Source organism: Drosophila melanogaster, chromosome X (assembly GCF_000001215.4).
Source record: "Drosophila melanogaster chromosome X".
NCBI lineage: Eukaryota > Metazoa > Arthropoda > Insecta > Diptera > Drosophilidae > Drosophila > Drosophila melanogaster.
The window spans coordinates 9,983,023-10,000,000 of NC_004354.4; the positions used below are offsets into that span (position 1 = coordinate 9,983,023).

General features: G+C 39.3%; 1 protein-coding gene across 7 annotated transcripts in view; it reads left to right on the forward strand.

Moving 5' to 3' along the window:
- Nucleotides 1-6,667: 6,667 nt before the first annotated feature.
- CG32694 (uncharacterized protein) overlaps nt 6,668-16,978 on the forward strand; it is a 17,193-nt gene continuing 6,882 nt past the window's right edge. For 4 of the 7 annotated variants that reach the window (NM_167209.2, NM_001258667.1, NM_167212.2 and 1 more), the window contains exons 1-3: nt 6,673-6,850; nt 9,956-10,167; nt 16,171-16,278. In NM_167209.2, coding sequence (NP_727380.1) covers nt 10,024-10,167; nt 16,171-16,278 — 252 coding nt within the window. In that variant the 5' untranslated portion in view covers nt 6,673-6,850; nt 9,956-10,023. Of the gene's footprint in view, nt 6,939-9,955; nt 10,168-16,170; nt 16,279-16,521 lie in introns of all 7 variants that reach the window. The other 3 variants (NM_167210.2, NM_167211.2, NM_001298140.1) reach the window with 2 other exon arrangements.

Below are 16,978 nucleotides of genomic sequence, written 5' to 3' on the forward strand. Positions count from 1 at the left end.
TGCAATAAATAATAACCTTGCCAAATCGTTTGACTTCGTTTCGCTGCTTGGCAACATATACTAAACACTAATGCTGAAAATCCGAAAGAGACGGAGTTGCAGTTTTGCAGGCAACTTTTCGATTTTAATGCGGTTTAGTTATACACTTTGCACTTTTACGACTCCCAGCGATTTTTGCCTTCATTTATTCAGCGAATTGGGGCAGTGGCTAGAAAGAAAAAAACAAAAAACAATATAAACGATTGATTCGTTTGCCTGTGAGAAATCGCCGTGCTCGGAAATTAACATAATAAATAGCGCCATAAATATTAAAAGCAAACTAGTTGCTGCAATTTATTTTTTTATACCCCTAACCACTTGAATTTGGCGCAGCCTCTTAGCGCTTGTTATACAATTGGTTTAACCTCTAGGCTACAAATCGTTGGAATGGCGCTTGGCCTGGCCCAAACAATACAATACACTCTTGGCCATCAGAAGTCCTTCGAGTTCATTTCTGCTAATTGCCGGACTAAAGAAACAGCCAAAGATGCGCTGAGATTAAGCTAATCTGTCATCTCCAAAGCCAAACTAGTTCGACCTATTGTTATTCTTAAATGCTAATGCAGGAATCAAATAAACGCAAGCGAGCCACATATAGATGCAATGCCATTAGACACTATTTTATCTTTAAATAATAGCTTTGAAAATCCAGAGCACCTCTTTTTGCATTCATATTCAATACGTATTTAACATAACTGCTTTTAATTATTATTCGTCTAGATACTACCAATTAGATGTATAAAACTGGTATTCTCTTATCTATATGACCATTTTTAGACAAGTTATGGAGAACTTTCACTTCGTTAATATCAAATTTTGCAATAAATCGAATTTCCGCGATAAAATAATCCGTTTTTTGAACACAACTCAAAAAATAATTGTCTGAATATGGAATGTCATACACCGCTGTGCTCGTATTTAAATTCCCAATCGAACTGTATTCACAAATGGAAATTCCATTTTTTTCAGATTTTTTGCAAATTTTGATGATGTTACCCCTTACAAAAATGCAAAAATTCACCCAAAAATTTTTTTCCCAAAATCTGTCAATAAGTGACAGGGATCTTTAGCATTGATAATTGGCTGCTCAAAGCATTAACTCTTTCATCTTTTTTAGCATTTTTAGTCAAGTTATGACGAAAAATACATTCGTAAAAATGTAATTTTGCAAATCACCGATTTTCTGTCATAAAATAATTAGTCTTTTTTCCATAACTTTCAAAATAATTGTCTAAACATGGAGTGCCATACCTAGTTTAGCTCGTTATTAATTTCCCAATCAAACTACATTTTAAAATAAGAACTCTATTTTTTGCAAATTTGACGACAATGCATGCAAAAATTTACCCATAACTGAATTCTTTTGAATCCGCTAAAAAGGGAAAAAATTCTCTTACGTTGATTATTGGATATTAAAATCAGTCAGTTACTTAACTTTATTATTACATTTGGCCAAGTAACGATGAATAACCCCTTTGAACTTTTACCGGAAATCGTTGTCCTTATTTTCCATCCAAAGTATGTGTGCAGAAAGTGGCCCCAATAAATTATAATGGTATTATTTATAAATAAAGTGGATGTTTTTACTGCACAAGCAATCCATCTAAATATAATCCCCAGTTTATGCAATCACTTGCTGTTAAAATCTCGTTGAAAACATTGTGTAATTGGCTGCCGTTGGTCTGACTTCCCGCTCAGGATTTTTTGATTCCAGACTAATGACCCAATTCGCGCTGCTCTCCCATTAACAACAATCGCCACTTTTGTTTGCGCCAACTCATGGATTTAATTATTTACAGCTCTGTGCAGCGGTTTCTCATTTATTTTTATTTTTCGGCCAATCACTTCGATCAAAGCCAGACAGTCTAAATTTAGGCAACAGCTGCCAGAAGGCCTGACTGATTGATATCCGCCAAGTCATGGTGTTAAAGAGTTGTGGGTAATATTCTTGTTTTTCGATGTCACTGAATACCAAAATGTTGTTTGAAAAAATATGGAAAAAACCCCTGAGTTAACCTGATCAATATCACGTACTTTTCTTTTGGTTTTTGTTTTTATTTTTGAGGGCAAAAAGTTAACCAGGCAGCTCCGATAAATCATGACACTACAGAGTCGCCATTTCATAGCACTACTGCCGGACCACGCCCCGTAACCCACCGCCGCCCCTGTCTAGCCAAAACTTTTTAATTTTATCTCTTCTCTTTTTTTTCGGTGGGCCACCACGTTCGGTTTGCCAATCAACTGAAAATGACGGCCAAAACCAAAAGCCGCCGCAGCCACAGAATTGTTAACATGTTAACTTGGCTTAAATGCATTATGATATTTTTGCCTTTCATACCAAGCACATAGACACACACACACACCCTTGCATTTCCCTGCCGGAATTCGCAAAGCGGTTGAGTGGATAATGGTGAACTTTATGAGCTCATTGCCTGCCGAAAGTCCAACATCAGCATCTTCCCGAATGTATTTAAACTATTTGTGAATTTGCGGATTTATAACTATTTGACCATGAGTTTAAAGTCCATTTTGAACAACAAAATCGGAAAAGTTGAGTTGAAGTACTCTAGAAGGTTCATTAATATATTTTCCAGTTTTTATACTATATAAGTTAATAAATATTTGGATTAATATCTGGTCTACCCCCTACTTTCACTAATCAACAAAGATTATTTGTTGGCTTGCAGAGCATTTAAAATTCGCCATCATCGATTGAATCGTGGCCCAATCTCCCAATGTGACAGCTTCCTTTTCACGCCAGAAATCAAGTTGTCTGCTTGCATTTGGGACACTTTGTATCTCTTATTATTTGAACACTCGGACAACCACTCGTACTTAATATTAGTAATTGTTTGCAATTAGTCACCGACGGAGGCTGAGAAACTGAGACAAAAACGCCGAGAGACTTTGGCAATCGCTAATTTATGCAAGGCTCAGACTCGGCGTTTTTTTTTTTTGTGTGTTTACTGGGAACGTGGAACGTGACGATTGATACGACTACAATCCGGGTCAGAGTCCGAATCGTAGATCATCATCCCGTTCAGGGTCTCGTCGGCACAGCTATTTGCCGGATTACTCATAAAATCGAAGAATTAAGTCCCTGTAATGGTCCGAAAACGCTGGCAATTAAATCAAATCCAAAGAGTACCAAGAAAACGAAGCACAAAAACTGTAGACCAACCTTGTTATTGTCTATGGGCTGCCATTAAAACTGAAACTGAAACAGCAACAGGCAACAAGAAACAAGAAACAAACACCGAACAATGGCAGTGACTTCGGCGATGTCTTTACATTTAATTGCACCATTGGGCACACGGCAAAGTGAACTGTCAGTAATCTGCACAATATACCCCTCAAAAGCCCCATAGACCCCCCCTCCCCATCTATCAGTGTAGCCCCCGATTGCCACTCCAATGGATCGCTTCGTCTGCAAGTCGCTCGATTTAAAGCCATGTCAACGTCGCCAGAATTAATTGATGCGCCATGAATTGCCGTTCAATGGCAGGGACAATGGGCTCCGCCACTTTGGCCCTCTTGTATACCAAGTATAGTCGCTTTCCAGGGCCGATGAGGGTCCCCAAAGAAGTCGGAACATTTGGCAGAGGTATTCAAATTCTGCATATATGTTAACTTCGAGTTTGCATGCGAATTAAAAGAGGACCAAAATGGCCAGAGTAATTTTACTTTATTATTTCACTAAGCGTACTAAGTCGGATTTATTGCTCAAATATCTATTAGAATACAAAATATGCAATTCAACTTACTTTTCCTGGAAAAAAAAGTGTGTAAATTAAGACTTAAAACTGCAATTCAACAGAACCTTAAGTAGTTAAGAACTTCTGGCTTAGTCTCGTGCTGAGCAGTTGCCCCTTTTGGTGTTCGGGTTCAAATAGAACATCTTATGCAAATTGCGAACGCCCATATGGGCGTGGCAAAGTCGCAAAAACAACAAGAAGAGCTAGACAATAGAGTCTGAAGTCCGGCCATTAAAGCTAATTTCGTTGTCATTTTCGATTTGGCAGCTTTTGCTTTTCGCAAAAGCGAACGACCCAGGCCACTGAGACTAATTTCATAATTTTCGTATATTCGTATATTCGTATATTTTCGTATTTTTTTGTGTTTATGCAAAACGCTGTCGCTGTATGTGTGTCAAAATCTAATTCACCTTAAACTGATTTCGAACGCATGCAACTTTTAGTGAGTTAGTTTAGTGAGTCTCACTAGTCGACCGACCGACTGACTGATTTTGGCTCGCCTGCCTTCGCATTTGCTATTGCTTTGCTTTGCTTTAGCTATATTTGTTACTCTTGCTTTTGCAATCGGCAAGATACAGTATCTCCAGTTGAGCTCCAGTTGGGCTCGGTACCAAGCGGCGTATGCGTAATTTGTAGCCTGCCATGCATGTCTGCCTGCACTTCCACACTTTTGCGCCAGTTGGTCGTTAACCCAGGGCAACGCCAGCCAAAAAAAAAAAAAAACTAAACAAAAGCCGCCTACCGGTTACCGGTTATCCTTCAGAGCGGCGACAGTCCGCCGCCGAAGGTAATGCGGTTGCCCAGTCCAAAAAAAAAAATAAAAAATGGAAAATCATATATAAAAACCAAATAAAAGAGCGATGCTCGAACCAATAATCAAATCGAAGTAAATCGAATCCAATGGAAACGATTCGAATCGAGTCGCATTGAGCACTAGCTTCCGGTTCACACTGCCAGCACAGTGGTCTCTATATTAAAAAAATAATACAAATAATCATACCTGGTAGACTAGTTTATGTCTAATATAATAAAAACTGGCAGAGGAAATTAGGCATAACAACTAAAATGGCAAAATATTCATATATGCAATTTTCTAGTATACGCAATAAGCAATTAATTTTTTAAGTCTTGTAACCCATTCCTCTACTGTTTTAAGATACCAAAAGTGTCGCAGAATTCGTAGCATCCTTAGCCAGGCCTCACTGTAGCCTAGGAGCTGAAATTCCATTCACTTGCGTGCTGAAAACTATCAAAAATGTCGTCCACAGCCGACTGGCTGCTGTCAGTTCTGATTCTACAGAAGGTCATATGAACGCTACATCTTCATCTCCACCGTGATTATGGCCACAACAACGATCATTATCACCATGATCGATCATTCAAGAACAACGCATAACTGTCGCTAACCACAGATCGGCGACATTGTCTTGCGGTTGGTCAGTATTCGATTTTGAGTTTCTTTATTTTTTTTTTTTCCTTCGCGCTTTTGTGGCTGGCCGAAGGTTTCTGCTTCTGATTATTATCGAGTGGCTTTTGGCCAAAGTGCATGGCCAGCATGACAGTGCGGAAATTTTGTGGCCAACCTTTTGGGCCCAGTTAGACCCTCGAAGCGCTAAGTGGTGGAACACTTCATAGAATTTTGTGGACCAAAGACCAAGTTCAGTGAACTTAATTGAACCCTTAAAGCGCTTGAAACATTGACAGGAGTTGAACAAATTTTTAGTTAACAATAATAATAATATAATATTTCTATAATATGAAAAGTATGTGTTTAAAAATGGCAGTTATATGTGCTTAAAGTTATTTTCAGCAGAACTATTGTACAGTGTCTGGGAAAATAAATACATTAAATTGTCAATGCTTAAACTTCAGCGTTTTATACATTTTAAAATACATATTCTTCCCCATTAGCATTTAAATAAGACATTAAAGGTATGTTTTGTTTCCCCAACTGAACTTTATTTCTTTATCATAGAAACTAGCAATGTTTTAAGAACTCATACATTTTAAGTACCTCTAAATAGTAACTCGAAATATTCTGAATAGTGGTGCGGCGATGTCACGACTTCCATTAACCCCACGACTTGGCTGGCAATTTTCATAAAATTTTCCATTTCAAGCCAAAGACATCTGTTGCTTTATTTGTTTTCTGCCTAACTTTCGGAATGCGGAATGGTAATGGGCACTGCAATCAAATCGAATCAAATTGAAGTGTCCGATTGTAGCGACTGGCAATATCGATAAATGCAACTCCAACGATTATTTGGTATCGCAGGGAAGCGGCAATAAAAATGCATCTTCAAGATGCGCAGCTGCACAGGAGGTTGTGTAAGCCACTAAACTAAAAATACGAAAAAAAAAGTAAAAGAAAAAAATAAGTAAAAATAAAAATAAAAAGGCGAAAATAAAACTGGCTCTAATCCTGGCCACGGCCCACTGACAAACTGAGCCAGCTGATGGAGATTGACAAACTGACAAACTGAAGCTGGCACTCACGAGGCGGAAACTTTTCGCGTAATCGTCTTGTCGAAAAAATGGGAAAAATACAAAAGATACAACAAATACAAAAAACAAACAGCAGGAGTTACTCGTAAAAAATAAAAATGAAAACGAGTAAAAATAATAATGAAACGCCAGTGGAAACCACTCAAAAAGCCTGGTCAAGCTCACGAGCGACTCAAGCTTGACTTTTGGCGCTCACTTTCGTTTTCGTTTCGAGCGGAACTCGAGCGGCTCGACTTGGACTTGAGGCGGCTCAAGCGGTACGGAGGCGGTACGGCGGGCGTTTTTTCAGAGGCGCCGCTGCCAACGCCGCTGCCGGCGTACACGGCGCGCTTTGTCTCGAGCTTTAGTCGCTTGTGTGTGATAAAATCACGTTAGTAATCAATTGCAGGCCCAACAGCCCAGACCACAAAGAGAAGCAGTCGCAGTCAGTCGCACCACCGATCCACGATCCACTGATCCACCGATCCACGCAATTGTTGCTGTTTCTTTTTTAGACAAAAAAGAAATATATATAATTTTTTTTTGGGCTGTTTACATTTTGGCCAAAACGCGTATGTATCCCCACCAACAACAATGTGATGTGCTAAAAAATAAAAATCGCAAAGAACAAACTATATTCGCGAGGATATAACACAAAAAGTAAACCACCAAAACTCGGATTGAAAAAACCTTAAACAAAAACATTATATTATATTTTTTTCCAATTTTTTTTGCTGTGCTTAACAATTTTTAAAGAACACTTGGCTTGTGAACAATAATACGAAATAACTGAAAGTAACCAAAAAAAAAAAAAAAAAAGAAAAAAACACACCGAAAAAATCACAAAAACATATAAATACCTGACGCGTGTGCTGAACTATTTTCGGTTTTGTCTCATTTCTCATTTGCTGCATTCATTTACCTTGCTTGGATTGCCCAATTAATGCGAGTTGGTTAACACAAAAACGTTTTTGATTGCCAATTTCCAAATTGCGTTTCGAGAGGTTTCGTGTGCAGTGCTGAAATCGATTGGCGAGGGGCTTTATTTGGCGGGTACTTAAGTGGAACAGATATCTTCAGGGAGAATATTGACAAGCCGGTTGAATATTATTCTTATATCTGTAGAAAATAAGATGCTTATTAAAATATGGGGACTTCAAAAAATTTGTCTTCGAGTTTTCCAGAATTTATTTGGAATTTTTCTTATTTAACCCCCCACTCCAAACAGTAGAATAAATAAACTTATTTAGAATTTTCTGAGCTACCCTCTTTAGATAGTTTTTGGAAAATAAGCTACTAGGAACTACCAAAGTTTCACACTCCCCTGTGAAAATATCACGCATACGCACCGTTTCCCTGAACCCAAACTTCGCAAGGGCGAATTTTAATTGCAAACTGTGAGACACAGGAAGTGCACTACTTCAGTTTTTTTTCTTTTTTTGTTTTTTTGAAAACACCCAGTCACTTGGCTTAAATTATATTTCGAAATCCCTCATATATCCGAAATCCCACTCAAGCCTTGATTATCGCTGTTGTGTTTTGGGGGCTTTGCCTTTTAATTACGACATGTCCATGCCGAAGCATGCACTCAATGCCAGATGCGGATTTTTCGTTTTTATGAGTTTTATGATATTTGTGCAATTGCCAGTGAGTCGTAATCATAAAAGCCCCAAGTTCCGTATGCAAAAATACAAAAAATAAACCGAATGGTAGATGTCAAGTCACGTTGTTGATCACTGATCACTTTTCGGACAATTGTTAGAAGCAAATGGATCAGCTCAGGGCAAGCGAGTGAAAGAGAGGGAGAGAAAGAGTGTGAAAGAGATAGAGAGAGAGATAGAGAGAGAGCGAGAGAGAAAGAGAAAGAGAAGGAGAGCTTGAAAGTAAAAGCAACAGGCCCAAAGATGACATAACATCTGGTGGAGCTCTGTTGTTGCCGGTTTTCACTCTTTCTCTTTTGCTTTTCTGTTGTGGTCGCCTTCGTCGGATTTTTTTTTGGATTTTGGCGCTTACGCCCTACTTTAACAGCCAGCAGACTTCGGGCCAAGTTAAGACGGGCCAGCAATGAAGAAGAAGAAGACGATGGCGATGACGATGACGATGACCGGACCATCAGCGTTGCATGTTCGCCTCGAGGTGGCAATCCCCAGTTTTGAAGTTCCCCCTTTCTCGACGCTTTTGTATTGCCAAATTGCTGGTGTGATTGCCTGATTGACAGCAAAACAAAAACATAACAGCAGCAAAGGCGGCCAAAACAAAACGGCCCAAAATACGCTTTCAAGTTCATTTCTTGCATGCCTCAGCCGAAGATGACTTAACGTCTTGAGCATTCGGAGTTTCCCCGAATACATTTATTATGATTTTTTAAATGGGTGTTGCCGAGTTTTAGGTTATATAGTTTTGCCACTAAATTTGCAGATGTTTTTGCATGTTCTTTATAAATATGCTGCTTGTTATATTTCTCATATTAATATAATGGTTTATCATAACTAGCATGATCGAAATGGAATTAGATGGGATTTGTTTAACTTTTTATAGTGTTTTCCAAAGAAATAGAGCTTAAGTTCCCTAATCCCAGGGGTGATTCATTTTATTAGGCAGTACAATTGAGAACCTTGTTTTGCTTTTACCGATTATAATTGACTTAGTATTTACCTGTTGGCGACGTATTTCCATCTGTTATTCAACTTTTCACCAGCTGATCTCCAATTGGCAAAGCCTTAACCTTTGAGCTCGCAATGTCATCTCACATTCGTGTCAAAGTCTAATAAGGCAATCAGCGATTCTAATTTACGGTTTCCCTTACTATGTACTTAGTTTCTCTCATTAGGTTCGCGATGACTCATAATTTTGCATAGCTGTTGACCAAAGAAATTATACCCCTCGCGCTCTCCACGCCGCTGCCTTTCTTCAATTAGAGCTTCGAGATTGGTTTGTTTTTAATGCAGTTTCTCACATTTTTGTGTGTAATTACGACTGATGCCTTGCTTTTCGCACCTGTGTGCTTCCCTCCCTCTCTAACGCTATCTTTCCCTCTCTCTCTCTCTCTCCCTCTTTCACTGGGCCTTATTCAATTTCTTTTTTAACAAAAGCCCAGCTTTAAAAAGCTTTGGCCGTAGAAATTGCACAAAAAATAAAACAGACACACAAATACTGGTTGCTGCTGCTGCTGGCCAAATATAAAAAGTTGAAAAAAAAAAAATTACATAATTTTTTTTGTTGTGATTTAAAAATTGCTCGCCGTTGCAGCACACTAATACTGCTGGCATTACTCATACGCCGAGTTGCCCAAGAAATGTCCAATATTTAAACTTGACCAAACCACCGCCATAGTTGGCCATTGGCCATTGGCCATCGCCTATTGACAGTTATCGTTAGCATCCGCATCGTTTCGAAGACCTTGGTGGCCAGAGAATAGCCAGCAAGCCAAACAAACGGTTGGAAAAAAAAAAAAGATTAACCAAAACCACAGACTCGAAATCAAACAAGATGTTCGTTTTTTATTCGGCTTCGATTCCGTTTTATTTATCTTATATATATATATATATATTTCCGATTTCAAAGGTGTAAGAAACGCGCGCGATAACAGAAGGTCACCGCCCGCTGACCTTTATGCATAGTTTGTTGCCATCTTTGGTCTCTGCATTATCATTAATTAGCATGTTATCTCGTTCCAGCACACCCACACACTCCCACGTCCCGCTCACACACACACAAACACACACGCGCACGCGACAAAAACAGCATGAGGCAGCCAAGTAGACAGCACATCCTGGCGCTCCTGATCCTCGGCAGCGCCGCCTGCCTCATCAGCGCCGTACCGCTACCGCAGCCCGCCAACGGTAATTCCGAGCTGGACGTCCTCCAAATCCCGCTTGCCAATGGCAAGGTGAGTCCATCATAATTCTTAACACTTTTGTGGTTATATTCTGAATGAGCTCAATGCGTTTGATAGCCTTAAATTGGTATATTTTCGGGTTTAAAATCTCTGAATTACGATCATGCATTAACAAATTTTCTGCTCGTGCTAAAATTCATAATAAAGCTATCAATTTATTTAGAGAAGCTTAATACAGAATAAATATTTACCTTGCTGAGTGTATCAAGAAAGTGATAAAGTAGCCAAAAATCAAACAAGCGAGTGTGTAAAACAAATATTATTCAAAGCTTTCATAGACTCTTTTCTCAGGCAGGGGTGGTTTCAAAATAAACAACAAGGTCGTTTGACTATTTATTTATGAAATCGTAAAAGATCTATTAAACATGGACATGCTGTAATAAAACAATTGAAGACCATAAACCTAATTGGTCAAGTGCTCAAGTTAATGGCAAATGTGCTGGAACTCTTGAAGCGACTCTCGCTAGCATTCAGTTGGCGCAGAGTAGCAGCGCGTGCTGCCGCCTCAGTTGCCCTTTCGACCATATTTGCTTGACAAATTTGCACTTGGATTGGGCTGCTTTTTTTTACGGAAGGGGGAGGAAGCGGCCAAACATGTTTGTCGCCCAGTCGGCGAAAACTTCCTTTTACTTTTCGGTTTTGGTTTTGGTTTTTGGCTATGCGGCTTTTGGCCTGGCCAATTCGGGTCTCGGGGTCTCTGGGCCCGTCCAACCTGCGTGACTGGATCAGAGCTGCGATCTCTTGGAGAGCAGACCAGTACCAGTTCCAAGGAAGTTGGCACACTTGGTACCTGTTTCCTTAGCTGCCGATTGCCTATGCATTTTTTTTTTTTTTTTGATGTGTTGAGCCTCAGCTGGGTGTTGGCCTGGCCAAAAAAAAAACCGGACTCTTTGCCAGTTGAGTTGAGCAAGCCCCTGCAGCTCTGCTATTTTATTACTTAATTGCCGAGCGGCGAGATAGTTCCCCACAAATTCCCATTCGTATTCGTAGTATTCCCATACCCATGCCATTCGATCATCGTTGGGGATCATTGTATCACTGTGTCGGCAATTAGCACCCCGTACACCCAGCCCCCTGCTAATTTGTTAGCCGAAACTATTCGTCCAGAGAGCTGGCCAGTTTTTAGCATTGTTTTATGTCATATTATGGCTTTCACTTTGTGCAACAAATTTGCACAAATCTCCGAAATCGTTGAAAACTCCACATGGCCCAAAGGCTGTGTGGCAACAACAAAAAGATCAAAAATATATGAATATAATCAACGTCGCAATATTTGTCAATCAAAGCTGGCGTGCAATTACTTTTATGTGCATGTGAAAACCATAAATAAAACTTGCAAGTTCGTTTTTCCTGGTATAAAGTAGTATTGTTGATCCTGGTATTTAAATATTACAGAACTGAAAGGAAGCATTAGCAAATAAATGGCCACTTAACAAGTTAATTAAATTTGTTTTTTGTGTTTTTTTTTTATTTGTGAAACCAAAAGCGGTTATGCACAAAAGCCGTTTTTAAGAAGTAGCAATTGGTATTTATCTTAAGTGGGAGCTAAAAACTATATTGTATAGCAATGTATTTACGCAACAGCAGTGATATATTTAAATAATAGTTCTTAAACTTTACCATAAAATAATATGCAAATGATATGCTAAAAGCTGCCCATTACGTGCCTATCTTTTTTAACGAGAGACCATTTAAACGGCTTACTAAATTGCTTAACAAAGTATGAGGAAACTTTAAGCTGTGATACCATGCACCACTAAATATATATATATATATTTTAAATGCCTGCACCCACGCAGTTTACAATAAAATCTTTGAACATCTGCTGAATGGGCCAAAAAATGAATAAAAATAAAAACTTCCAACCGAAAAGCAAATGTTACACAAAACGGTAAGCATTTGTTGTTGCCCAATTTGGCTATGTGGTTGAGAGCCAAAACTGGGTCAAAATTTAGCCCACAAAACGCTGATACGTTAATGAAGTCGAAGTCGAAGTCGAAGTCGTAGTCGTAGTCGTAGTCGATGTGTATATATATACTTATATATATTTAGCTCAGTCGTAGTCGATGCTGATGTTCATCTCGGCGTGTTGACATGCCTTGCGCCATAAATCATTTAACGAGACGATGACAATGGCGATTGAACTAGCTCTCAAGAAGAGATGCGGCTGGAAAAAATCGGTGAAAATCGAAGAAAAATGTGTATAAATAAGCGAAGCTGTGGACAATTTTCTTTGCGATGTCAACTGCAATGATATCTTCATTGTTGCCACTTTACTTGTATTTTTATTTGCTTGCCTCTTTCTGTCTGTCTGTCTGCTTCAATTCGATTGCATTCGATTCGTATCGTTTGGCTTGCTTGCTGGCTTCCTTTGGCATTCCGCACGTGGCAAAAATGATATAACAACAATCGGAGGAAACGAAGTCGACTCCGAAATATCTTCACTGTTCATAGTCCATTGTACTTGGATCTATTAAGTTGGAAATATATTCTTTTGGACACTCTTGAAAAACACGATTTAAGGTATATAATAGGTATATTATACCTATGTTTAATAGCACTTTATGCCACTTAAAGCTTACACCCTACTCGAGTAAAAATAGTTTTGATTCCTAGCCAAGTGCACGTCTACTACCTAGTGACTGACTTTCCGCTTATGTAACCACCACCCCCTGCTGCTGCTGCTGCTGCACCACTGAACCACTGCACAACTTCCTCTCTTCGCGCTCCTGTACACATATCACGCATACGCCGCATTGTGCGACAAGTAAAACGTCAATCGCAATCCAACGTTGTTGCTGCTGCTGCTGCTGCTGGCAATTTGTTGGTAGCTGCATTTTTGTTAAGTGGCAAACGAGACGCGCTTGCCTTGTCTGTCATGTCAGTCAGATGGAAGCCAAAGACAATTTATACGGCAGGGAGTCCAAATGATTGTCTATATGCCACTAAAAATATGCATGTTGTATCTGCGCGATTAGCCAGTGATTCAGAATAATTAAAGACCGGCCATTATCCAATAGTCTTGTCGGGTGGTTCATTTGATTTATTCATTTTCGAATTCCAGTTTCGCCCATTTTTCAATTTAATTTAATTGTGTCGCGTATTTTTTATTAGCCACCAAACAAGGCCTCATTGGCCGGCTGGCAAGTGGCTAAAAGGCTTTGGCTATGCCTTTTGCCTCTAAGCCCAAATGGATAAGCGATGGGCGTGGCACGATTTATCTGTTTAGATATAGAAAATAAATCCACTGCGGTCATGACACGCACTGCCGATGAGGTCGCATTCGCAATTAAATTGGAATTTCAATTTGGTTTTACGGAATGTTGATATGGTCATCATCGCAATCTAAATGCTCTACAAAAAATATATGTTTTCAATAAATAAAACTTAAGCAGTGCATTCAAACCAACATTAACTCTCCCTAAATGTCATTTTAATCAGTGACTATTTATCAACGAATATAAAATAAAAAATATACCAGTTTGCATTGTTAATTTATGCGCAATCTATGAATTATCAAATCTAGTTTTTTTTTTTTCAAGTCGGCGCTTTTACACTCGCATATATCTCTCTTTCTATGAAATCTTGACTATGGCAGTAATTTGTGGCATTTTTATTGAGTCGAGAGTCGACTTAAGTTGGTTAAGGTCAAGGCGATTTTAAAGCGTTTTTAACAATTTGTTTTCTTTTCGATTATGTTTCTTTTTTTTTTTGTTCTCCACTTGTCGATATTTTTGGGCAAGCTGATCAATCGATTAGCGTTTCGTTTCGATTCGATTCTATATGAGCGATGTCTTCCGCCTTGGTAAAATTGAAATTGAAAACGAAATTCCCAACATACTGCAGACTGCTTAAAATTCACAGCATTCGCTTTAATGACGTTTGCCACGAGGCGGCTTCTGGGCTTGAACTCATTTGAAATTCATTAAGATGTCCCATAAAAACGTAACTTTTGCCTTAAGTAGTTTCTCGGTCCCTCCATTCTCCTGCTCTGGTGGATCCAACACTTTGCCCCTTCTACAAACCATCTGGGCAATATCCAAACAATTGTCGCACTAAACTGACACTGACAGACAGCTTAAAATATGATGAATACTTCAGGGCGAGCGAAAGCGGCAAAGAGACAGGGACAGGGAGGTTGGCAACAGTTTGTTGGCCAAACTAGCAAAAGTTTATTTTATGCTCCTCATCATCATAATCATCGTCGCTGTTGCTGCTGCTGCTCCTACAGCTACTGCTGCTGACTTCCGCCCGCGTGTAAAAGTCAACTTCCGCACTGACTTTTGAGTCAATTAAACACTGCAACAGCAGCAACATCCACTCTGCACAGGAATAAAGATATATATATATATATATATATATTGTATATATACATTTTGTGCTCTGGGGATCCCATTTCTACCTTTAAGTAGCATTCCAAAAGTTGGCTGGCTGCGAAACGTGACTATTTTATGGAAATACCCTGCTAAATTCCAAATACCCAATCTCATTAAGTGGCCAAGATGCGGTTTTCAGCGAAAGGCCAACAGAGTTGAACACATACAAAAGCCATTAACAATTGGAATAATGGGCAAGTGATAAAAACAATGGTAGAATATAGACAATTGTCTCATTAACTTTAACTATTGTCGTCGATTATATATGGAAAGGAGTTGTCAAGGTATCAATATCTATCTATCAATATTATGTATAAAGAGTAGTATAAATAATGCAAAATATTCATAGACAATAAGAGAATAGAGAATATAGTAATCTTTTAAAATAAAGTCAAAATTGAAAAGTAATTATTACGCTTAAATTTTAAATAATGCATTTTCGCAATGAGCATTCCACTAAGAGTATGAAAACTTTCACTACATTGTGCGATATTGAAATGGTTGCCCAGCACAATCTTATTTCCTATTTTTTAAGTCGTTGTCAAGTAGCGGAAGAAACTTTTCCAATTGTTAAAGTGTTGATGCTATATTATTAGATTGTGCTGCTTTTGAGCGGCTTGGAATCCTTTGCACCTGGTGGCACCTTGACAATTGTTGCAACTAAGAAGTTGCCTTTGCTTGTTTTTTTTTTTTTTTTTGCTGCTTAGTGACTCGTGCTGTTGATTGTCCAAAAGTTGGTAGTCGCCTTCTTGGTCGCTCATTCAGCCATTCATCCACCGCCCACAAAATGCAATTTTAATGCAATTTGAAAATTTATTGTGCAATATTTTCTTAGCTTAGACAGCTTATTGCTGTTGTTGCTGCTGCTGCTGCTGCTGCTGCTGCTGCTGCACAGTTGGCAATTGCCCATTAACGTTAACAACTTTTTGCCAAGTCATTTGACTTTCTGGGCCTGGGCCTTTTGAGATTGAGCTCCCTGACTCTTGGCTTTACTCTTGTTTTTCGGGCCAAAGAGCAGCTGCACCACCACCCACTGAACTAAGCCCCTGCACCACCCACTCAACTGAACTAAACTCAACTTAAACAAGGGGCCACTTAATGCGCTGGTGGTGTAGTGATAGAAGATCCCTCGTAACCACCGAGTAACACCAAGAAAATTACAATTTACACTTGAAACTTGATTACACAAATGACATGGGGCGCCCCCAAAAGCTGGGAAAAGGGGGCGGGCTGCAAGGTACTGGTACCACCAGCAACTCATTGTCTAAAGTGAAAGTTTTGTCAATTTGCGGGCACTTTGGGGCCTTTTGTTTTCTTTCGTTTGACATCTGCTGCTGATGCTGCTGCTGCCTCATCTTCTCCGGTGTTTCACTGCCAGATATTATGCAACAGATGTACGAAATTATATAGGTAGTATTGTTTGCCACGACCGCAGAAAAAGTAATTCGCACCTTAAACCAGTCATTCCCAAATTGAAAGTCAACTGCGTTTCAAATGGCTAAGGTCACGCGGAAATGCTTTGTTTTAAGTACGATTTTATTGGATCAATTGGGGTGTATTAATAATATGTATTAATTAAAACAATATTTCTAATCATTTTATGTTTTTTTTTTTTTAGGAAATCGATGTCTTGACATTGGGCGCCAAAGACCAAGAATCATTGATAGCCGATCGCAACAAACGAACGATTGGACTGCTGCGCGAACTTTTCCCCGACATCACCAAGGTAAGAATCTGATTGGATATATTATTTATATAATATCTATATAAATACATGAACCATTAGCCGTCCCCCCTTTGACCCCTCTGTCTTCGAAATGTCAGCCAAATCCATATACGTAATGCTATATATATATATAACAATCCACTCAGACACTTTTAGCCCAGGGTTTTAGGCCCCTAGAAAATGAATAAAGTTAAAACATATATCCCTGTTTATATGAAAGTGTATTGAATTTGAATCACATAGGAGATCAATGTGCAGATCAATCGTCTAGTGAATAATGTGTTGCAACGCGTTGGTCCCGTGGTTCTGGGCACCGTTCTCAATCCGGCCTTCGATCTGGGCCTTCATCCCCGACAGCCAGCCAAAGAGGACGATGATGGCAATGATAGTGATGGGGATGATATGAAGCAAGGGTCCAAGGACTATGATGATCAACTGCCCGACGACCTAACCGAATTCCAGCCCGATGGCGAGTTTGCAAAGGAGCAGAAATGAGCAAAACCAATTTACAAAATGAAAATGAATATCTAGCCTAAGGCTTTAACCCACAAACAAATTATTGGCTTGGTCCCCGTCCTCTCCTGGAAATGTGTATACCTATCAAATGTTGCATGTTTTTCTTTAGGCCTTTAGCATAACGAGCACTCAACCACCCAAAGCCACATCCTGTACTCAGCATGCCAGCACCACCCAGTAGCAG